The sequence below is a fragment of the Candida metapsilosis genome (genome assembly GCF_017655625.1).
Source record: "Candida metapsilosis strain BP57 chromosome Unknown scaffold9, whole genome shotgun sequence".
In the NCBI taxonomy this organism is placed as follows: Eukaryota; Fungi; Ascomycota; class Pichiomycetes; order Serinales; family Debaryomycetaceae; genus Lodderomyces; species Lodderomyces metapsilosis.
The window spans coordinates 212,160-236,193 of NW_027138167.1; the positions used below are offsets into that span (position 1 = coordinate 212,160).

General features: G+C 37.2%; 9 protein-coding genes across 9 annotated transcripts; 4 read left to right on the top strand and 5 right to left on the bottom strand. All coding sequences in view use genetic code 12, as the record gives it.

Annotated features, from left to right (window-relative positions):
• Positions 1-47: 47 nt before the first annotated feature.
• Positions 48-3,581, bottom strand: KEL1 (Kel1p; the record flags this gene model as incomplete). The annotated part of the gene is made up of 1 exon (XM_067694944.1): positions 48-3,581. One exon carries the CDS (start codon positions 3,579-3,581, stop codon positions 48-50), a length of 3,534 nt encoding a protein of 1,177 aa, XP_067545887.1.
• Positions 3,582-5,916: 2,335 nt separating this feature from the next.
• Positions 5,917-8,319, top strand: VPS53 (Vps53p; the record flags this gene model as incomplete). Its single annotated transcript, XM_067694945.1, has 1 exon — positions 5,917-8,319. One exon carries the CDS (start codon positions 5,917-5,919, stop codon positions 8,317-8,319), a length of 2,403 nt encoding a protein of 800 aa, XP_067545888.1.
• Positions 8,320-8,568: 249 nt separating this feature from the next.
• TRP1 (phosphoribosylanthranilate isomerase) lies at positions 8,569-9,300 on the top strand (the record flags this gene model as incomplete). Its single annotated transcript, XM_067694946.1, has 1 exon — positions 8,569-9,300. One exon carries the CDS (start codon positions 8,569-8,571, stop codon positions 9,298-9,300), a length of 732 nt encoding a protein of 243 aa, XP_067545889.1.
• Positions 9,301-9,377: 77 nt separating this feature from the next.
• Positions 9,378-11,018, bottom strand: CCT8 (chaperonin-containing T-complex subunit; the record flags this gene model as incomplete). The annotated part of the gene is made up of 1 exon (XM_067694947.1): positions 9,378-11,018. The coding sequence occupies one exon, from the start codon at positions 11,016-11,018 to the stop codon at positions 9,378-9,380; it is 1,641 nt and encodes a 546-aa protein (XP_067545890.1).
• Positions 11,019-11,383: 365 nt separating this feature from the next.
• I9W82_005739 (cardiolipin synthase) lies at positions 11,384-12,133 on the top strand (the record flags this gene model as incomplete). Its single annotated transcript, XM_067694948.1, has 1 exon — positions 11,384-12,133. The coding sequence occupies one exon, from the start codon at positions 11,384-11,386 to the stop codon at positions 12,131-12,133; it is 750 nt and encodes a 249-aa protein (XP_067545891.1).
• Positions 12,134-14,257: 2,124 nt separating this feature from the next.
• Positions 14,258-15,856, top strand: RCA1 (Rca1p; the record flags this gene model as incomplete). Its single annotated transcript, XM_067694950.1, has 1 exon — positions 14,258-15,856. One exon carries the CDS (start codon positions 14,258-14,260, stop codon positions 15,854-15,856), a length of 1,599 nt encoding a protein of 532 aa, XP_067545892.1.
• A 250-nt stretch (positions 15,857-16,106) lies between these two features.
• On the bottom strand, positions 16,107-17,326 carry MVD (diphosphomevalonate decarboxylase; the record flags this gene model as incomplete). Its single annotated transcript, XM_067694951.1, has 2 exons — positions 16,107-17,201; positions 17,285-17,326. The coding sequence occupies 2 exons, from the start codon at positions 17,324-17,326 to the stop codon at positions 16,107-16,109; spliced, it is 1,137 nt and encodes a 378-aa protein (XP_067545893.1).
• Positions 17,327-17,650: 324 nt separating this feature from the next.
• On the bottom strand, positions 17,651-19,402 carry TUP1 (chromatin-silencing transcriptional regulator; the record flags this gene model as incomplete). The annotated part of the gene is made up of 1 exon (XM_067694952.1): positions 17,651-19,402. One exon carries the CDS (start codon positions 19,400-19,402, stop codon positions 17,651-17,653), a length of 1,752 nt encoding a protein of 583 aa, XP_067545894.1.
• Positions 19,403-20,301: 899 nt separating this feature from the next.
• On the bottom strand, positions 20,302-22,545 carry I9W82_005743 (uncharacterized protein; the record flags this gene model as incomplete). Its single annotated transcript, XM_067694953.1, has 1 exon — positions 20,302-22,545. The coding sequence occupies one exon, from the start codon at positions 22,543-22,545 to the stop codon at positions 20,302-20,304; it is 2,244 nt and encodes a 747-aa protein (XP_067545895.1).
• Positions 22,546-24,034: the final 1,489 nt, after the last annotated feature.

A 24,034-nucleotide genomic window follows, 5' to 3' on the forward strand; every position in this document is an offset into this window, starting at 1 on the left:
ACAACATTATAGAAAAAAGGAAACCAGATGTAAGCAGCTCCTCATCATTAGTTATTTTGAGCCAAGTACAATTGTTTCTGCAAAGCAGTGACATTATCCTTCAACTGATCTCTTTCCTGTTTAATAATGTACAAATCAGCTTCGAGATCCTTAATCTTCATATTGAAATGAGCGTTACTAATGACTCCTTCATCATCTTCATCTTCAACATTGACTGCATCATGAGCATCAGTGAATCCGTCATCGACAACAGGAGTAGATGAACCAGTACCTCTTTTCAAATGAGCCGATTTGAACATCTTCAATTCATTATTCTCCTTAATTAACTTATCGACAAAGTTTCGTTGATTATTCAACTCTTCTTGATTCAACTTCAATGCTTTCGAAGTGTTATTAACCGATTGTAAAGATTCACGATAATTTTCTTCCAAGTTTTTCAAATTGGCAATACGTTGAGTCAATTCTTGACGCAATGTGGCAATTTCTTGATGGCTGACTTCATCATTTTGTTTCGAAATGCGCAACAAGTCATCCACTTGTTGTTGTAATTTAGCGACAACGGGGTTGTTTTCAGGAGTGGCGAGGGGTGAAATTTCTCTAGCTCCTGGTTGTTGCTTGACATTCCATAAATTGACCAAGTTTTCCAATTGGGTAGAAATGTCCTTTCTGGTTCTTGCTGAACTCAAGATCGACCTATTATCACCACCACCAGTAAATGATGCATTCTCTTGTTCAAATTGCTGTTCATCTTCAAGTTCAATATCATCGTCATTATGAATAGCTTTATAATTGTCAAATTCCAATTGTAAATTTTCAAATTTGGTCTTCCAATCATTAATCTCCTTATGCAACACTTCTTGATCTTTAACTTGGAAACTCAATTTATCAATTTGTTCCTCTTGAACTTTAATAACTTTTTGAAACTTGGCCAACTCGCCAATTTGATTATTCATAAATGGTTCAAATTCAGCAAATTGATCCTGTAATTTAGAATTCTCTTGTCGTAAATAAAGCAACTTGTTATTCAATTCCAACCTTTCCAACTTGTATCGACTCAATTCCGACAAGTTTGTGGTAGATTGTGGCGCCTCGGGGTCCCAAGCACTTGGATCAAGGCTCAGTTTCAACTCATTTATCATGGCGTCTTTATCATTGATTTGTCGGGTATAGGTGTCAACGTCAGTCTTGTGGGAAGTTTGTAATTTTTGATTTTCTTGTTGCAAGGAATCAATTCGGTCATTGGCGGTTTGCAATTGGTGAGCAGTTGATGATTTGACTTGATTTAATTCGTTTCTCAAGTCTTCAATTATTTGATTCAATCTTTTATCAGAGGCACCACTGCTGGTGGAACGAATGTTCCTGTTGATGGAGATTGGCTTAATGACTTCGTCGTCGTCTTCTTCTTCTTCATCTTCAGTGTCCTTTAAGTAGCTCTTGTCTTGAGGGTATGACGATGTTTCAAGATCACTAGTGACATCAGGATAGTGTGAAGTCAGACCGTATGATTTATCAGCAGCTCTATTCTTTGTTGTTGCTTCTTCAATGGTATCCACATCCTGTCCCTCTTCGTCATCATCATCATGGAGTCCTAATGTTCTCCTCAAAACTGAGGCATGTCCTGCACTCTTTCCAGCAGCACCAGCAGCGGCAAATGCAGCAGCTACACCAGCACCAGAAACTCCATTAGTGACAACATCCTCATTTTCATGGTTGAATTTAGGATCAAGTGATCTTCTTCTCAAGTAATGACCATCTTCATCATCATCTTCAAGTTGCCCATGCTCATGCTCGTGATCTTCTTCCAAATGTCCATTAGTTGCAGGCTCATCAATATGAGTATCTTTAACATCACGATCAAGACGAGCAGCATATGGGTTCACATGTGGCGCCAAATGGTCCTGCGCCATCTCTTCTTCTTCCTCATGATCGACGTGTGAATTTGTACCAGAAGGAGTCTCAACATCAACAAAATCAGCGTGACGATTCATGGTATTTGTTGATAATCCACGATCCAAGTTTCCTCGATCTGTTGGAGGTGGAGAAGCACGAGGAGTGGCATAATCTTCAGGACCAGTGGATCCAGTTCTCGAATGGCGATCCAATGCGTCGCCATGTGCACCGGCAGCAGAAGCGGCAGCTTTTCTTGATTTTCTTCCCGTATGCTCAATTGGCTCCGACATAAATTGATCAACGATATTGACATCCAATTCATAAATCATGGTACCGACTTCAGCACCATTGAAAGTTTCATAAGTATCGAAATTGTGAGGATCAGCCACAATATAATCATTCTTGTCACCACCCATAATGATCAATTTATTATATTTGGGTAAATAAGTCATTGAATGGCCACATCTTGGACCAGGTCCATTTTCTTCAGCCGATTCCAACAATTTGTACCAAGTGAATGATTTCAAGTCCAATACGTAAAGACTACTGTAAATGACACCACTAAAGTCGTTACCACCATAAATGTACAATCTATCATCCACAACGCATGCGGAATGTTCATTGACTGGTAATGGAGTAGTTCCTTTAGTTTGAATTTGTTTCCATTTCTCTTCAGCAACATCAAATTCCCATAAATCATTGGAAACTTTTTCATTATTGTAAACACCACCAAATACATAGATTTTCTCCTTGTATACCGACATTGAATGATTAGTCAATGGTGGGGGTCTGAAATTGTTTGCTGGATCAACAATTTTCCAAGTAGCTTTAGAAGACTTGAATGAATTCAACTCAAAATAATACATATCATTAAAGACATCATTTTCCAATTGACCACCAAACAAGTAAAGTCTTGAAGACGATGCATGATCAACAGCAACGACTCCAATTGTGTGTCCATATCTACCATTTGGCTTATTCAAAATATGACTAGGGATGGTATACTTGTGATTGTTGATGTTAAACAAGTAGAAATTATTATCAGGAAACCCATGTTCATCAGTTTCAACTGTATCTCCACCATAAATGATAAATGCATTACCACACAAGACCGAAGAATGACCGACTCTAGCTGGTGGATTGTTATTATTAGTAACTTCAATATTCTCTGCTGAGTAATTCAAGACTTCACCATCATGACCTTCATGGGGGATGATTCTCCAAGTATCACCAAATACGGACCCATCTTTTAATCCACCCATAATGAAAACCTCATTTTTATCACTAGATATAGCTGAAGCAGCATGTCTATATCTAGGAAAAGGAGAATCAAAAATCTTGAATCGGTTCCATGGATTACTAACATTTAAATGTGGAGGAGCACGCGATTTGTAAGGAACGGTGGATGGATCAGTGGTGATACCAAATGGTTCCAGCGAATAACTGTGACGATCGTGATGAGATGATGATGATACTGCTGGCATGTTGCTGTTATGACTGCTGTTTAAGTCTTCGTGGGCAAAGTTGTTGTGCAGTGGAGGTGATTGTGGTGGTGAATTTGGCGCTTGAAAAGATGCAGATGATTTTGAAGTACGACTGCTTTTGACTTTTTCTTTTCTTGGTGAATTCTTGGTGGATGAAGTGGTTGAATTAGTAGTGCTGTTCTTTCTTCCAAATCTGAATTTTTTCATAATGAAATGGAAACGATTGCGGGGGGAAAACTCAGTTAAATATATATATATGTATATTGTTGAGTGGGATGATTGTTACACAGACCTGGCTTTTTGTTCTTGTGTTTTCTCCAAGGATGGGTAACTTTATACAACAGGTTTTATATAAAGTTTAGATATGGAGGGGCTGGGTTGTTTTGTTATACTTTTTTATGTTTTTGTTTTATGTTTTGTTTGTTTTTGGGCGTTTAAATTTTATATGGTTTTTTATTTTAAAAAGGGTAATAATAATAAAACAAACGCAAACAGCAAAAAACAAAAAGTTATTCAATCTTAATCAGGTAATATTTGGTAACTATATTGAATACGTCTTTGTGTGTTTCCTGTTTGAAAAGGAACAAAGGGAAGGGTAAATTGAAGTAAGGGTATTATGAAAAGTAGTTGGTGGTTGGTTGGTTGGTTGTTAGCCCTCCAATTGATACACTTTTGGTGTTGTAGTTGTTGAATAAATATGATGTTGATATAATTGGAGAAATATGTTAGTCTATATAAAGGGTTTGGCCATTGACATTTGACTTGTGTATGTCTGTTATAGGTTAATACTTCTTCTTCTTACACAAATGCACAAAATATGACAAAAAGGAAACAGTGTGCACCAACACGACATTTAGTTAGTGGAACACACACTTTGTTTGCGACATTTTATATGAAAAGGAAAAAGTCGCTTCTAATTTTGTGGCATGTGATCGCACAATATGTATGTTCTCCTTTTCCCTAACTGAGTAGTACTTAGTATCTAGTTAGAATCTACCTATTGTTTAAATCAATCTATTCATAGGTTAAATATTTATATTTGTTACTTATTTGGTCCATTGGTAGAAAGTAGTTTTTTAAGTTCATGTACAACTTTAAAAGTTTAAAATCTAAAAGAGCTTGACGTATATTCAATCACCGAAAAGGGTAATTTTCAGGGGACAGATACTAGCAGATCATCTCACTTTCTGTTTAAAGTATCCTTGTTTTCTAGTCAAGCAAGGTCTTCGAAAGCTTAAATTGTGTGCACATCTTTTTGCAATCAACCTCAGTGTTCCAGTGCAACAGCTCTTCTTTCATGAAATGAATGTGAGTCTCCATAGAAGAAGAGTGAACAGTTCAACTTATCACTCAATTGTTATACTTTACATTCCCTACTTGTATCTAGCTCAATAGTCAGGATCGATTCTATATTGCAAGTGCTGTCTATGAAGAGCCCATCTTTGTTATTGTACGGTTTTGTGTTGTTATACAAAAATTACCCAATTGGGTAACTTTTTTCTTTTTCTATGTGTCAAAACAAATTTGAGTGTCTCAAAAACTAAAAATACGACAATTGACTTTTGTTGCCCAGATCTCATTTCATAACCAATAATAGCTCTACTTATTGTGAAAACCAGATTTCAAGATCCAGCTTGGGTCTTATACAATGTTGAAGTTGTATCTAACCATGTTTTCTGAGTCCAAAAAAAGAAAAATGAGACTTTATGTACAATGTATAGAATTTTACCTACGCCTCATAGCACAGTTCGCCTGGACTACTGAAAGGAGCAAACACATTCTTCAGGCCCTTTTTATCTCCGCACTGTACAATGCACTCCATCTTTTCAACCACTTAATCAGAGAAATGCTCAACTCACGGCCCAGTTGTAGGAAATGTCGCACTTCTGTGTGTGTGTGTGTAGTTTGATTCAATTATTACACAAAAACAGGTACAGTAGATAGAATTAATTGCCAAATTAGGAAGGTACAAGTAGTCAACCTTTCTTCATCATCATCATCATCATCATCTGTAACGACTTTACGTAAATAACGATGTAAAGTACCAAGGATTAGTTATTTGAAAGATGATTCAACCATGTCACGGTTCTCTGATTGTCACATTTCTTTGTTAAATCTGATCGGTTCATTCTATTCCTTGGGAAGGTAGGAATGAAATGCGTCAATAGAATTTGGCAGTGTCTGATCTTGTATGTATACTATCATGTATTGTATTGGTAGATCATTGCATATTTACATCCTGCAAATTCTTATTGTCTGAATTACCCCACACCTCTTTCTCAAAGCCATTTTATTTCCGTCTTTTTTTCTATTTCTGTATATGTCATAAAATTTAATGTCCTTTTATTACCAATCGCGACACTAGATATATGTCACGGAATTTAAATGTCGTAAAAGTACTATTTACGACAATGTCATTTCTTTTTTGTTTGATTGTCTTTTGATTTTTTTCAACAGAAACAAACAACAACGGTTTAGAAGTTACATAGACATCATCCAAGCTGTATAATAGAAACCACATCAATCCAATCTATTCACCACAATGGATCTGTATAATTATGATCCAGTGACTCATATAAACAACATATTTGATGCTCCAGAAACCCTAAACCACCTACCTCAAGCATTATCTCACATACATCAATATAAACTACAACTAAATCATGAAATTGAAACATTGAAATCAGAATATGATTCCAGTACTGAAATAGATGACGATATAACACAATTGGTCAACAATATCAAAGATGTGAAAAACAGTGCTAATGCAACTAAATCAACAATTGCATCAATGACAAAGTCAATTCAGAAACTAGATTCATGTAAAAAGAATCTTGTTTTATCAATGACGGTGTTTAAGAGATTGCAAATGTTGGTTAATGTCAATAATGGGTTGAAGGAGATATTACCATTGCGGAAATATGAAGAGATATATCAACGGTTGGGAGTAATGAAGGAACTACTACAATTTTTTCAACCTTACAAGTCAATTGATTTGATCAATGAGATAAACTTGATGACTATATTCACTCAAAACAAACTAGTTGATGATATCTTTTTAGACTTTGAAGAGTTTTTAAAACGCAATGGACGTGGAGGCAGTGACAATGAGTCCAAACTGGAAGAAAACTTACTATATGGAGCTAAAACATTGGAAATGATTGATGAAAAAAATAAAATCAAACTTTTAAATTGGTTTCATAATTTACAACTACGAGATTTGAAAAATATCTTTAGTCAATCAGATGAAGCTGGATCAATTGAAAATTTAGGAAGAAGATTTATTTATTTCAACAAGATTTTAGATCAAGTGAATCAATATGCTATATTTCCAAAAGAATGGAATGTGATTATAGATATCATTGAAGAGTTTTGTAAAATTACTAGACTGGATTTGTCTAGTACTTTACAAAATAAAAAGATTGATTCATCTACTTTGCTTGACAATCTAACCAAGACTATTGAATTTGAAAAGAAATTAAATACGGAATATCCATCTGAAGTTGAGTTTAATATATCATCGGTATTTGGACCATACTTATCTATATGGGTACAAGAACAAGACAAGATGTTGAATACAAAATTTGTTGAATTTGCCGCTACGTCTCAATTACCACCAGAATTGGCTAAAGATATCACAGCAAATATACCAAATATTGCCATTACATCAACTGAACTATTTAAAACTTATCATAAGCTCCTATCACAAATTTTAAAATTGACCAATGGAGATACTATTGCCAGTTTAGCAAGAGTGTTTAACAAGTACTTGTTTGAATATCTTAATCGAATCTTGACACCTATGTTACCTCGAAATGACGATGATATTGCTGGTGAAGATGCAATCAAGTACCTCACATTACTTTTAAACACAGGTGACTATATGGTGGGCAACATTGAGGAATTGAATGAGAAGTTGGAATTGGTGGTTTCTGATGAAGTGAAGAGTCGATTGCCTACATTAAACAGTGATGTATTCTTACAACTTGTAAACAAGAGCATTTCTGCTCTTCTAGTCAAGTTGACCAATGATTATAAACCATGCTGGCGAGAATTTTTCAATATCAACTGGCAAGAGTTGGATTCTGTTAATGACGTTTCTTCATACATGATTGATATCAAGAGTATCACCAATAAGAATTTGAAATTGATCCTACCTTTAATCATTCGTGATAGTTATGTACGTAACTTTAACGATAAATTGGTTGAGCTATTAGTCACCACAATAGCCAACAATTTAAAATTCATCAAACCATTAACCACAACCGGGTTGGAACAATTGTTACTTGATGTCATTACACTCAAGGATGTATGTTTGAATTTCCCCCAATTGGCTCAAAAGGAAAGTACGAAATCGTATACTAAATTTGTCAATAATCATTTCCATGAATTGGAATCAATTTTGAAAATTTTGATGGTTCCTCATTCAATGCCTGTGGAGAATTTTATTGAATCTTATTTCGAATTGATTGGTGGGAAATCAATTGCTAATTTTACTAAAATCTTAAATTTGGCCAAGATTGATAAATCGAATCAGTACAAGTATATTGAGAATTATAAATTACAGTTGTCAATTGACAATGATGATGAAGAGCAAGCAACAGATTCCACAAATACCACCCTGCATCAGAGTAATAATCAATTGTTGACGAATTTGGAAGACGATTTAGATAATCTATCGGCATCATCGACCCCAGTGAGTGCCAATACCCCAGCCCAATACCCAACATATAACCGCAATGGCATCAACAACAATAGTGGTGCAGCTTCTGGTAAATTTTCATCCCCGGATATGACAATGAAATCTCCAAAGTTGATCCCAAGAATGAATCAACTTGAAAAGAATATTAGAGATTTGGCATTGACTGGTGAGACACATGTGAGTAAGTTTAATGAAAACTTTAGAAGTAATTTTGGTAGATTGTTTAGAAAAGAGGAACGTTGAGGGGAAATAAAATGTATTAATACCAACAGTGCAGTGTTTGTAGAGACTCTAATTGTTTATAAGTGGTCAGTCTTGTCCCTCTATTAGTCGATTTAGCTGACCCTCTAGGAATGAAGTACTCTACTAAGACTATTGGAAGTGAAATAGGCAATTACCAACTGCCGACTAATTATTCTCCGCATTTTTCATACATCAAAAATTTTTCACCCGACACACACACACACAACTTATCTCTCTTACCACCAAAACATGAAACTAATCAAAATCTGCGGAGTCCAAACCGTCGAAGCAGCAGAAGTAGCAATGCTCAACGGAGCAGACTTGATAGGCTGCATCCTCGTCCCCAACAAATCTCGCACAATCGACATCTCCACAGCCAAACAAATTGCTCAATTCATCAAACGTGGTCGTCCTCAATCAATATCACAAATCATGGCCCATTTACAAGATAAGACGAAAAGTGCCAGCTTCAAGTCACAAGTTGATTATTTCGAATACGTTGCTAAGTTAATTTTAGAAAATGGACCTTTTTTAGTTGGCGTTTTCCAAAACCAATCACGCGATGAAGTGTTGGATCTAGCTAAACAAATTGGTCTCGATTTCATTCAATTACATGGGTCAGAACCAAAACTTGATTTCGTCAATGATGAATTCGGAGTTATTTTCCGCTACGTTGTGCCTCGCGATACTGAAAACTTGCGCACCGATGGTGAATCATTGATGGAGAAAGGTGTACTAAGTTTGCCATTACTTGATTCGGAACAAGGTGGCGATGGGAAAACTATTGATTGGGGGTACATTGATGAAAACTTGTCCTTCACGAGGCTGATTTTGGCTGGTGGGTTGAGTCCGGATAATTTACATGATACTAAAGATGTCAAGAATGTGTTGGGGTATGATGTGAGTAGTGGCGTTGAAACTGATGGTAAGAAGGATTTGAAAAAGATTATTCAATTTATTGACCGTGGAAAGTGTTTATAGATTACAGACTATAGAGATATTTTACCAGACGATACAGGAATTATCCTTTTTCTATTTTATATACTCTTCCGCTTTTCCTAGTCATCTTGATCCCAGTTTCCTGGTCTTGGTTGTTGTGGCATCACTGGTCCTCCAGCTCTCTTGGCCATAATAATTTGATCAATAGACAAGATTGTATTCGTGGCATCCACCGCCAAATCAATAGCTGATTTCTTGGTTGCCAACACATCCAATACTCCGGTATCTTCAACATCACCAGTATCTATATTTAAACCTTGCTTTAAACCATCATCTCCTCTATCATCAGCATGAGCAGCATACAATTTACTTATAACTTCAGTTGAATCAAACCCAGAAGTTTCTGCAAGTACACGAGGCACAACTTCAAAAGCCTTGGCAAATGATTTAATTGCCAATTGATTCAACCCTGGCGTCGTTTCACCATATTGAGTAATGCGTTTAGACAATTCAATTTCAACGGCTCCAGCACCAGGTAATAGTCTATTATCCTTAAGTAATCCTTTTATTGAACTTACACCATCATCAATGGCTCTTTCAATATCATCCAAGTTGTTTTGAGTGGCTCCTCTAATGATAATTGTGGCTGTTCTAGTACTCGATTCACTTTGTCTGAAAATAGTTACTCTGTCACCACCAATCTCCTTGGTCTCAACCACATCAATCTCACCCATTTCATCAGGAGTTGGAGCACCTAATCTAGGTAATGGAGTAGCACCACAAACTTGACAAATTCTTCTCAAGTCAAATTTCGAAGGAACACGTAAAACCAATAATCCATACTTGTTCAAATAATGTAATGCCAATTCACCAACATTTGATCCAGCAACAACAACTCTTGCTCCCGAGGAATAAATCTCTTTACACATTTGATCCAATTGTTGTTCTTCACCTTTTGTGAAATCAAGCATTTCTTGAGCATTATGCAACAATACAGTTCCCTTGGTCTCAGTTGTTGATATATCAATTGGACATGTGAAAACAGCAACTTTCGAATTGCTTACATTCTTGACTGACCCTTCAGGTTCTCTAGGGAAAACCATACCTTTAACAACTTCAGATTGAGATAAAGATGATCCCATAATTTTAACCACCCTAATTCCATCAACATTGAAATTTGCTGGATTCTTGGGATTCACCACCGACTGAACAGCTTTGACAACCAATTTAGAAATTGTGTCCTCAACACCATATTGTTTTGCCGAAATCACTGGCTTAACAGCCTTGATTAAATCAGTTTCAAACGATGAAATTTTATCAACCACCAATTTATCCAACGTTTCCATCACAAACTTATTAGCCAAGGTGAAACCTTGAATAATCTCCGAAACATTCAACCCCAAACTCAACAATTTCTCAGCAACATTTAAAAATTCTCCCGCTAAGATAATGACAAGATTGGTATTATCACCCATTTCAAACTCTTGTTGCTTTGAAGCCATAATGAGAATCTTGACAACAGGATGAACAATTTCCAATTCATTAATCATGGTGGCAGCATCATTGGTGATGAATTTCCTTCCGAGCTTGTTGACAATAATTTTGTTTCTGCCACTTGGTCCCATTGATGTTTGTAAAATCGTGGCGATTTCACGGACTGCTTCGACGTTTCTTGTTATTGCTCCATCTTCATTGGAGTAGGAGGAGTATCCCTTTTTGAACAAGCCTGAGTTTGGTGCTTGTGGAAGTTTCAATGACATTCTGGAGGGAGATCTCTATTACAATTGATGGAATGGAAGATCAAAGAAGATGAAGAAGATGAAGAAGAAAAAAAAAAAATTTAGACTTTTTCCTTTTTTGCAATTGTAATATGCAGGTAAACTATGTTATAAGCATATTATTCTAACCACTGTAGAAGAAGTTGTATCATCTAAAACTTATCTCTTTCTCTATATTAGATTGTACTTACAAATGGATGCACAATTTGACCCTAAGTGATCCCATTCCGATACCCAATTGCTGCCTAGTCAACGCGTTTTCATATCTACTTTGCGATATGAAATTGTTGAAAAACAAAAAAAAAAAAAACCTGAAAAAAACAGCTTCAATACCATAGACCCCACCAATGTACCTCCACCCATTAGCCAAAAGAACACTCACTCCCCATGCATTCAAGCTACGTTCCGTATGCTTTCCAAAACTTTTTCCTGTCTCTCCACTAAGAAGCCTCCGGTTCAACTCAACCAAACCCACCAAACTTACATCTAAATCATTATTTGATCCTTCAGTATGGACAATACCGAATGTGTTAACTTATACCAGAATCATAGCCACTCCTTTCATTGGATACCACATTGTTTATGGGAACCCCATTACGGCTCTACTGTTGTTTACATATTCCTGTGTTACTGATTTCATTGATGGGTATATTGCTAGAAGATTCAATATGAAATCAGTAGTGGGGTCAATCATAGATCCTTTAGCTGATAAATTTCTCATGACTATATGTACATTATCATTAGCATACATTCACTCAATCCCAACTATTCTTGCATCTATTATTATTGGACGTGACGTTTTGCTTAGTTTTATGTCATTTTATTACCGTTTCAAAAGCTTATCCCGACCAAGGACATTAAACAAGTTTGTTAGTATTGGACAATACCCAACAATTAGTGTCCATCCAAACTTTTTGGGTAAATTAAACACAGCATTACAAATGCTTTATATCGGAAGTTTGGTTTATAGGCCACTTTTGGAAACTGTTGTAAGTGATGCCGCATTTGATGGACTAGGGTTGGTTGTTGGTGCAACGACATTACTAAGTGGGGCCAATTATGTATTCAATAAGAATTCATGGAAATACGTGAAATAAATGGATCATTACACATAATCATTAGAGCTTTGAAAATTGTTGAAGAATGCTTGTGATGCAACAAAACTGATGTGAAGAGGATGAGAAACTTTTGTTTGTGGTGGACATTTAATTCCAGTTGGACAAAGTTGTGGGATGTTATGATGCTCTGTACAGTTTTGTTTACAAATTGGTGGTGGTGCTTATCCAAAAGATTGGAAATATTGGATATGCAATATGGTATTGACTGGTGTAGGGGACAAGCCAACAAAAAGTGGTAGAAATAGACTAAATGGGTGTTGTTTGATGTTGTATCAATAATCTCCAAACATCGGTTGATGTGGTTTTGAAGTGGTTTAGTAAACTTGCGATGCTTGATTCGATATAGAAACTTTTGTATCAATTGGTCATGAAATTTAGACAGTCTGCATGATAGAAAGTATTTGATTATTTCCATATAGCCTAATAATTGGGTTTTGGGTAAGTTGCCCACTCGATAGGTGTAGTATTGCACACCAAACTCTTGAAGTAAACTTTCAATCTTTGGATCGATTGGATCGGCGAGCCTGTCCATTATTTCTTGGTTATTGTTAGTAAAAAAAAACCATTTGAAAGATGATCCTCTAAACTTACCATCCACACTCTTTCCTGTTTCTCTTTTGACTCTAAGTATGACAAGGGCGAGTCCAATTGAAAAGTTGATCATTGGCAACAAGGTTGGTTGCAAAAACCAATAGATTTTTTTTTCCCACTCTGAAAAAGCTTTGAAGAACATGAAGAAGAGGGAGAAGTTTGAAGTCATGAGTATGAGCATAAAGTATAACATTATAACTACTTGCTACATGGCTTACTGATTATTGATTATACACTGTTAGCACTCATATACTTGGCACTTGTTGCGTTGTAATTCACACTCCGTTAAACTTCCGGATATAAAAGAAAATTATAGTTCATTGCTGCTGTTAATAACTTAGCTTTTTGAACATTATACATTGATCCGGCTCATATTTTTTTTGGTTGATTTAGTTGGTGCTAAGAAACTGACTCCCTTTAGGTTCTTTCCAAGGTTCAGTGATTACAAGCGGGCGTGATGTCGAAACTTTGTGCTGGAAAAAGGCGGAGAATCAACCGCAACAGGGAAAGCAATGATGCTCTGCTTTGTGAAGCTAATGGTTTTGATGGTGTGGCTGACAGAGACCACCATCGTCAAAGCCAGTGCAAACTTTCTCAGTTTCGGAAGCCGGCCTCATTTTGAACATCGGCTCCCACCAAAAAACAAAAAACAAAAACAGAAACACCACTTTCCGGCTCCAATGACATATCATTACAGCCACAACTAACTCAAACGTTTAGATATTGAGAAGGAGCCTATTGTACTACAAACTCTATTGTATATTTTATATGCTGGCAGTAGTTGTAAATATATAAATCGTACGATTCTCTATATGCCGGCGGATTTCGCATTTCGGTAATGTCGCACGCACTTTTTCAGTTTTTTAGTTTACACACACCTAATTAAACTACTATATTCGTTAAATTGCTATCTCGTGGGAAGAGAGGAGATATACGTCATAGTGATTGTAGGTGTATAGTTCTTTAAGAGAATATACTTTTCTCAAGTAGTAGTGTTTGTATATACTAAATTGTAAAAGTATTTATAAATTTATATGTTTCTAGATTATATAAATAAACGCCCTACGTCACAGAAAAGAGAGACAAACTAAAAACTAAAAAGGAAAAGAGAAAAAAAAAAGGAGAGAAGAAGAAAACAACCAAAAACTGTCAAAAGAAGTATATATTCAACCCACACCATAAAGAGAAGAATCAAAGTGTAGTCTCACCAGGGAAACACCCACGACTTACGAAATATCAACACATTAATCCGAGTTTTTAACTATTTTAATTCAAAGAGAGTGATTTTTTTTATTTTTAATTTAAATTTCCAGCACACAAAAATTTACCGAAAAGGCGTTATTACACACAACACTTGCAAACATACACACACGTTGTCATCATAAAGGAGAAGAGCTATAATTTTTTTTTTACAACCAAGACATACAACTACTTCCTTTAAGAGAACACAGTCAAGTTATAACCGAAATTGCATAACTGCTTTACTGATAATCGAGGTATACTACATATCAGATGCTGACAAATAACTATCCCGTGGCATTTGACCCACATGCTCAAGCACTAGCCCCTGATGGTACTCTACCTCCAACTCAACAGAATAATCTTCACCGCCAGCAGCAACAACAACAACAGCAAGTTCCGTTTCCTGAAATTCTGCGCTCGGAAACGGTACCTAACATGGCCAATTTCAACATGAACCAAAATCAGCATCCTCAGGAATTGCAACACCAACAATTCCAACAAGCACAAGCACAGGCTCTCAATGCTAGGTATCAGCAACAACAACAGCAACAGCAGCAGCAGGCGCAACAGCAGGTTCAGCAGCTACAACAGAAACAGCTACAAGCACAAGCACAGGCACAGTCTCTACATAATCATAGTAACTCACACAACGAGACGTCTCAAAACATGAATGATATTGCTTTGGAAGCCAAACAAGCTCAGTTGCAACAACAACAACATACAAACAAGAAGTCCACAGCTGAACACAGACCATCACTACAATCACAAAAGAGCTTCAACCACTCGGCTTTTTTCAATATGCCATCTCATAATCCATTTGATTTCAATTCGTATCCAATTACAAACCCACCCATTTTTGACTCAACTTTAATGTTGCCTTACTCAATAGATGGTGTACCTAGAAGAAGAAGAATTTCTATATCTAATGGTCAAATTGGTCAAATTATGAACCATGAAGCGTTTTTTGATACTGATGAGTTTAGTTCCTTGGATGATGATTTTACTCAACGATTTAATGATTATGAGTTGAACAGATCAGTTACACCTGGTCAAGAACAACAGGAGCAAGAAATGGCTCCTCCACATGTTGTTACAGGTGCACCTGTGCCCCCACCACATCAACAACAACAACCTCCATCCGGATTCATTGGTGATCAAGGGCAACAAGCATTTGCTAGTATTACTCCCGCTAGTGATAACGATTCGTCTGTGAGTACAATACCAACTACATCTGTCCAGAACATGTCTACGGCTGCTACTTCTGCTCCATTATCTGCAACACCGGGTGTGAATATACAACAACAACCACAACATCATCTACCTGTAGCGCAACACCCTCAGCCTCAACATCCAATACATCATCATGGACAAGTACAACCGCCACCACCACATCCTTCCCATCCACCTCAGTCAGTACCACAACAAGCACACCCTCCTCACCCAGCACAATCCGCACCACCCATTGCACCACAAGCACAAGCTCCACCCCCGCAACAACAACCTACCCCATCACGCCCCCACTCCCCACCTGTTGCCGGCTTACCCCCACCAAACCACCTGTTAATCTACAACAACGAAGTCATATACAATCCCAACAACGGACCCATAATGGGCACGGCAGCATGGAAGAAGGAGAGATTATTGGAACGGAATCGAATTGCGGCTTCAAAGTGTCGACAACGGAAGAAACAAGCACAGATGGCGTTGCAGGAAAACGTCACCAAGATGGAGCAGGATTTGAAGGTGAAGCTGGATCAATTGAATCATTTGCAGCTGGTTTTGAGTCATTATAAGATGAATATTGCCAAGTTTTTGGAGAGTGATGATAAAGATGAGAAGTTGTTGAAGGATTTGATTGAGTTTATATAAAGAAAGCGGGAAGAATGCAGTGGGCTACAGTGGCTGACTAGTTGGCTGGCTGGTGCTTGTTTTGATTTATTAGCTCTATTTTTTTTTCAGGTTTAGTAAAACTAGGTCTTTATTTTCACTTTATGATGTTGTGTATTTTTTTTGCTAATTCTATAGAATTTTTAATAGATGAAGTATACCCTCCTTTATATACACATCAGAGATGTAACGATACCTATTAAACTCTCCCTCTTTCATCTCTCTTCTTTTCTTACTTTGTCGACTTAGGCAACCCTTGTTCATTGATCAACGACTCAGAACTCACTTGGGGTCCTTCTCCAATCCCAGTCAAAATCACCCTCGACACACCACTCCATTGCGCCTCCTGCTCATAGCTTTTCCCATTCCATCCATCAACATGACCATAAAATTTATACAATGCCAGCAACACTTTTGTCTCATTCGCTTCATCGTAATACACAACGGCATTAGGACCAGCATCAAAAGTGTATGCAGCAACAATCTCACCTGCATCACTATTCAATTTCTCAACTAGTTTAATTATCCGCTTACTCGTATCATTCAAGTAAAAAATCGGTGGGTACGAGTCTAAACAAACAGCATGAAACTGATTCGAATCCTGCATCGTCAATTTCCCAAATTCATTAAAATCCTTGTTCAAAATCGCTTGTTTCATAACTTCAAACCTTTGCGGAACAACATGGTCAATACGATACTGAAACAAATCCGACGTGGCAACGGTCAATTGCATCCCAGAAGTACTAGGAGTATCCTTCTTATCATCAGAAACAACCATGATTGCCGCTTTCAAACTTGGCCAGTGTGACAATGGAGCAATTTCCACCGCTTGTGAATCGTCACCATTGGCCAATTGACCCATTTCCCAAGCGACGAACCCACCAAATAAGGATCTACATGCTGATCCGGAGCCTTTACGCGCAATCTTGCTCAATTCTGAGCTCGATGTAGGTAAGGCAAACAATTTGGCAATGGCACTAATTAAAGCGGCGAATCCTGCTGCTGATGAAGCCAAGCCCGCAGCCGTGGGGAAATTATTTTCAGAAACAATGTGTAATTTGTACTGAGACAATTTAGGTAAATCTTTATCCTTGGACTCATCTTCCAATTGTTTACGCAATTGTCGTAAATCTGCAAGACAAGCTTGAGTACGTGGTGTATCTAAACTTTCCAATTTCCCATTGAGCCATAATTGATCATTTGTGAAATCGGGTGATGCTGATGCTGTGGTTAATGTACGTAAGTCATTTTGGGATAATGTTACTGAAATTGATGAGTTGGTGGGTAAGTTCAAGTTTTTGTCACGTTTGCCCCAATATTTAAGTGTCTAAAGAGGTAGGGGAGTTAGTATTTATTAAAGATGAGGAATCGTTTTTAGGTGACACTGTGGGAGTTGTAAATTTTACATACGGCAATGTTGACTGGAGCAGTCACTGATGCTTGGTATATCATTAGGGACTATTGTGAGTTGAAGTTGACGTTGGCTGCCAGATGGTGATATTTTTTTTTCTTTTGGTTCAATGCAGCGATGAAAATTTCTCGTCTGGTTGTTTATACGAAGAAAATATACGACCAGACCCAAGCACAAATATATATAAATGAAGTTTATATTATACTACTAATACAAATGAGACTACTACTTTCCACTAGTACCTATAAGGCAAAAAGTGCAAAGCTAAAAAACACATAAGAAAGAAAACAATCAAGATCGTTTCTTTTTCTCATCAACATCATAAATCAAGTACCTACTCTCCCATAACTCTTCCTACCTCTCACTTACTTCCTTGTCCATTTCCAAATTCTAGCTTTACAATCACCAGATCCAGTAGCAAAGATCCCCTCACTAGCCAGCAAATTCGAAGACACAGCAACTGAAATAACAGAATTTCTATGTCCTTGCAACATCAACAATGGATTAGCTGAAGCTTGATCCCAAAATATAACTCCACGGTCTTTTGAACCCGAGAGTATATATTCATTATTTGGAGTACAACAAACCGACAAAACAAAGTCCTTGTGGCCAATATAAGTTGCTTCACAACTTGAATTTTTATCCAGTTTTCCATCCAAATTCCACAACTTGACAGTTCTATCCAATGAACCCGAGGCAATTTGATGACCAGTGTTTGAGAAAGCGACAGAGTAAACTGAATCTTCATGTCCATTTCCATTATCATTGCCTGAATCCAATCTTTCAACAAGGAATCCAGTAGTTGAATCCCATACCCTAACAGTACGATCCAAAGAACCAGCAGCAATTAATTTACCATCTGGTGAAACAGCAACCGTGGTGACACCATCTTCAATACTCAAAGTTAATGAACATTGAGATGATCTCCAACTCCAAATTCTAACTGAACGATCACCAGATCCTGAAACTAAACGTTCTCCATCAGGGAAGAAGTCCAATGAATAAATATCTTGTTCATGACCTCTTAAAACCTTGATGATTCTCTTGGTGGTTAAATCCCAAATTCTAATTAAACGATCTTCAGCACCAGTAGCTAATAATTTACCATCGGGTGAGAAACAAACTGATCTAATGTATAAATCTCCATTAGATGAAGGTGTATCATCCTCTTTAGTTTCTGAACTAGACGAATCGTCAATCAATTTAGCCACCAATTCACCAGTTTCAACATTGAAAACTTGAGTAGTTTTGTTGCATCCAGTAGCGATGAATTTACCATCTTTCGAGAAACGAACACAACAAACAACAGATGAGTGATCCAAAGAATGGATTAAATCAACGTCTAAATCACGAGCAAAAGCTGGGTTATACAAGACATAGTAATCGAGATTTTGTTTTTTAAAGTCTGGGTTAGCTTTAGCAACATCCAAATCTTGTAAAAATGGAGGTATTTCCTTGACATGTGCTGCTTTTTGAGCCGGGTTGACAATGTATTGTGACTTGTCAATGATGGTTAATGCGTTGCTTGTGGAAGCTGGTGCTTGGACTGTGCTTGGTGCTGTTGCTGTTGCAGTTGCTGGTGTTGCAGAAGTCACAGGAATAGCAGGAGAAGCTTGTGTTGGAATTGTTTGTTGAGATTGAGTAGTAGCTGCGGCTGGAAGAGGAGCTTGTTGGACTGGAACAGGGGCAGGTGCCTGTTGTTGTTGTTGCTGTTGAATTGGAGGAGGTTGTTGATGTTGAACAGGCTGTGGCTGAGGTGCTTGTTGAACAGGTTGTGGTTGAGGTGGAGGTACCTGTTGTTGTTGTTGTTGCTGCTGTTGCTGTTGTTGTTGATAACCATTCTTCATCTGTCTATCTCTATTCTCCAATTCAGTCTTTAATCTCAATATTTCTTCTTCATAAGCCTCTTTAATTTTTCTATGAGCCATTTCCAATTCATAAACAGTTTGTCTAATCTGTTGTAATTCAGTATTTTGTTGAGAATACTTTAAATGATATTCATCTTCAATTTTTTTAAAGCTAGTGGCTTCATTTAAAGCATAGTCAAATTCAGACTTGATAGCATCTAACAACTCATTAAGACGAGTTTGATGGTTTCTTTGATTGTATACAGACATATGTGTGACTTGGTAAAAACAAAAAGAGAGAAATGTGCTGTATAAGAGAAAGTGTTTGTTTGTTTGTGTTTTGGTGCCGTTCTAGTTCTGAAGTTGACGTTGAAAGAAAAGAATTTTTTTTTTTTTCCTTCTGTTGTTCTGGTTGTTCTGGTTGTTGTTCTAATTACTTTTTTTTTTTCTTTTTTTTTTTTTTTTCCTCTTTGTTGGAATTTAAACAAAATTTTTGAAAATTTGGTTTTACACATTTTTTTTGTGTCATTGTATAGTGTGGACAAAAATAAAAAAAAACAAAAAAAATTATCACCAAAACTTATATAAACAGACAACCAAATTCAAAACCAAAATTTATTTGAACCCACCACACACACACACATATTATAATAATAACATCAGAAAAAAGTACAAGAGAAAAAGATAAGTGTATATCAATCACATGCACAAACGCAACACCATACCGCTAAACATATATATTCGTATACATACAAGTCTTTCTTCTCTCTTCTTATATATATTATTAGACTTATATCACCTTTTTCACCTTTTTCACTGGCTGGCTTAACTGACGCGAGAGGAGCGGATTTTTTTTTATTTTTTATTTTTTTTTTTAAAGAAATTTCGGGCCTTCTCATTTACACCCCAAACAAATTACACCCCGTCTTTTTTTAAACCATAAAAACATAATTACACCCCCTATTTCTCGTGTGAAAAAAAAAAACACAATGTCGCATAATATACATTCACGTCATTACTTCCATGACAACCACCGACGGTGCAGAAAGTATTCCACATAATAATTATTAGTTTTACTTTTACAGTTGTTGTAAATTACAAAATTTATACAATTCAAATAAAACTGGAATTTCTACGTCACTCTGTGCTTTTTTTTTTTCTTATTACTATTACAATCCAACTTTTCCAATACCAGCATTCAATAACGCATTTTGAGATGCCAATCTTTCATGTTCAGCCAACTCTCTTCGCGTAATTGTATTACCTCTTCGCCTCTCACTTGGTTTGTTACCTCCACTTATATAATCACTTGATTGTTGTGATCTTGATGAGCGAGATGTAACTACTTTTGTTAGTTTGTGGGACCCATTAGTGGGAGACTGCTTTGGAAATGATTCTAACTGGAGTGGGTTCGTACTTGGTCTGGCTTTTTTCTTTAATTCAGTTGGATCTGTCATGTTGGCACTTTTTGAAAGTTTTTCGTCTACACTATCATCCTCTTCATCATCTTCTTCTTCATCGTCATCATCGTCCTGCTCTTCTTCTTCATCCTCCTCCTCCTCATCATCATTATCATCTTTATCACCACCTTCTTCATCTTCATCCTCTTGAGGAGGACCCAACTTCTTAGAAACAAAATCAACAACTTCTCTCCACGATCTCATACCACCCATAGCAATATTTCCATCCATATCAACACATTTCTCAACTGGCTTCAAAATAGTCATATTGGGATACGTTTCTTGTAGTAAACTCAATTGCTTCTTGGTCATTGGATGTGAATACATTGAATTTGTTAATGCCAATGCTGCAACTATAGGTTTTGGTGCAACCAAGTTATTTGATAAAATTGTTGTATCCTTCTTCAACTCAGGTTGTTGGGGCTGTGGCTGAGATTGCGACTGTGACTGTGGCTGAGACTGAGACTGAGGCTGAGATTGCGACTGTGACTGTGACTGTGCACTCATAGTTAAAACAGGTGCTGTTGATGTAGTTGACGTTGTTGTTGGTGGTGGTGGGGAATTTACCTGCAGTGGCTGTTGCAGAGGTTGCAGCAGTTCAGATACATGATGTAACTGTGGCATTGGCCAAACATGCAACAACTCAGTCAACAAATTATCAGCCAACCCATTAATCAACTTGGCCATAGTATTTGCACTCAATGGAGCCAACAACAACACATCAGTCCATCTTTGTAAATCATAAGACAAATTATACTGTTGAAACACATGTGAACCAATTTGCTTCTTTATTGGCAATTGTCCCAGTGCGACTGCTTTCGAATAAACTTTTTGAAATGGTGATGTCAAGAAATACTTTTCACCATCGTCACTAAACCAAACTTTAACACCCATTTCATCAAATTTATGCAACTTCTCCAGCAAAATATATTCAGCTGATTTAGTTAAAAGTACTTGAATTTCCAATTTATCATGAGAATACAATTCAAATAATTTTTCAATTATAAGGAAAATATTCTTGTGGATTGATATGCATCCGGTAATACCAATAAGTAAATGTAGTTTATTATCATCTGATGATGTGATTGCGTCCTCATCATGCAGTTTGATTTCATTGGCTGATGTGTTGGCTGATTGTCGCGTAGATTCAATAAACTTTTTATCATCAATCAGAGAATAAGTTAATGAATTCATTCGCGATACTCCTGGTTGAGAAGTTTGTTGTGGTGGGGGGTGCAACTGTTGCTGTTGCTGACTTGGTTGTTGTTGTTGTTGTTGTTGTTGTTGTTGTTGTTGTTGTTGTTGTTGTTGTTGTTGTTGCAGGTTGCTCAGCAGTGGTGAGAAAACTGGTGGAGAAAATGCTGGTTTTGTTGAAGGTGGTGGTGAAACCAAACTAGAAGTAACACTACCTTGTGATGAAATAAGGGGAGTACCATTAAACCCAAGCGGCATATATTCTTCAAGCTGTGAGCCAGGTGCTAGCCCATGCTGTGTAGGACTAATGGCATCAGTTGATACAAACTGTGGGTGTTGATCCATTTGCGGAGTGGTCTCAGCCTGCTGCAGTTGCTGCAGTTGCGACGTAGCAGAGTGAGGTGGTTGTGGTGGTTGTGGTTGTGGTGGTTGTGGTGGTTGTGGTGGTGGCACTGGTACTGACTGATCAACTTTAGTTTGAGATAAACATGACTTCAAATTGGGGTCCTGTTTCACCACCAACGATGGAAGTTTCTTATTACTGGACAGGGAGTTGGGATTACTTGTTGTTGTGGTTGCTGCTGGAGCTGACTTTGTTTTTGATTCTTTATCAACCAAGTCACCTTCTTTCAATTGTGATGGCTTTTTAGGGATAGGTTGGTGCAAGTAGTTACCACTTGACTGATCTTTATTCAAATGCAACCTCACAGTAGTGTTAACACCTTCTTTTTCCCCTTCTGCCTCTTGCTTTGACGTCATTGTTGTTGTGTGTTTAAAAAAAGCGGGATTTTTATTATTTTCTTTTCCTGTCTATCCAAGGAAACTATAGTAGTGATTAGCGGCACCACTATCTAGATGGATTGAGGTAACAATAGAGCGTTCAAAGTAACTCTCCTTTTATCTCTTTGTAAAAAGTGCTAAAGAAGGAATGTGTTTAAATAAATCTTTTTGGATTGGGTGATATATATATTTTGATGACTAAAGCCACTTCTAATGTTGACATCTAAACAAATTTTTTCTCTCTCTCTTTCTTCTTTCCTCTTTCCTTTTTAAGATTTCCTAATAATACAATACGAAACCTATCAAGAGTATCACTAAATGACGCAGGAGCTTCACGGTATACTCTACAGTGGAATAAAAGCTGTTCACAGGCCGTCTCTCTCTCGTCCTCTTTCTTTCAAAAGGCTACACAAGGGGCCTTCAATGTAACAAAGTTTATTTTTTTGGTTTTTGTGCTCGGAATTTCCCATCTGTCAAATACCCGGGCTCTGGCTTTTGAATAACACCTCTTTCCCTCACTACAGATGACATCATAAAAGATTTAGAAAAATGTATATATACAAGTCATGTTTAAAAGTGGCAAAGTTGCTCTGAGTTGCAGGAATATACTGATCCGACAGAGTATAGATAGAGATATGCGTTTGTGATACAAAAGGAGATATACGTTGGGCTCCCATGTGATACATCAATCTCCCTTCGTATGTAGTGCCTATACCATTTATAATAACGCAGGGTGACCTATACTTTCATATTGTGGAGAGCCTATCAGTTTGTAACTAGTTTAATCAATCACAAGGGACTTGTTGATTACTAGTGTATATGCAAATTCCTGACCGCTTATCATCTTCTCAGCTTCACAGTCTGAATCACTAACTCAGCAAAGTTACCACTCTCGACAATATCAGCATTATCCAGATAACACTCAGCATCTTCATGATCAGGTCCTGTACATTTAGGTGGACCCAAAGTCGATACTATATTCCCTTCACTAAATGTATATGCGTTCTTAGTTATATTGGCTACTAAAAGAATATATGTCTCACAGCTGGAATCTCTTTATGAGTATATTCCAACTAAAAGCAACACTAGCTGTCCTAGGGTCAAGCTCACCACTACCAAGCCTAACGTAATCAAACGCGTGGCAGATTAAACATTGTAAAATGTCACTATAAACTTCGCACCATATGAAGACTCTCTCAAACCTAGTGCGTGTGTGTGTGTGTGTAGGGGCGGAATTCAAAAGTGGGGACTTTAAATAGCAGCCGCTTTCCGTTAACCAAAGGCTGCGAAACGGATAATTTACCTTCATAATCAATGAACAAGATACAAATCTGTTGACCACGAAGGCTGTTCGGAACTCCAGTGTCTTTCTATAAGGAGCTTGATGCGAAGTCAACTCTCATCCGAGGGGCCGTTTTGAACTTAGTATGCGTTTAGGCCACACTACAGTTGTAAAGCAAATTTTTAG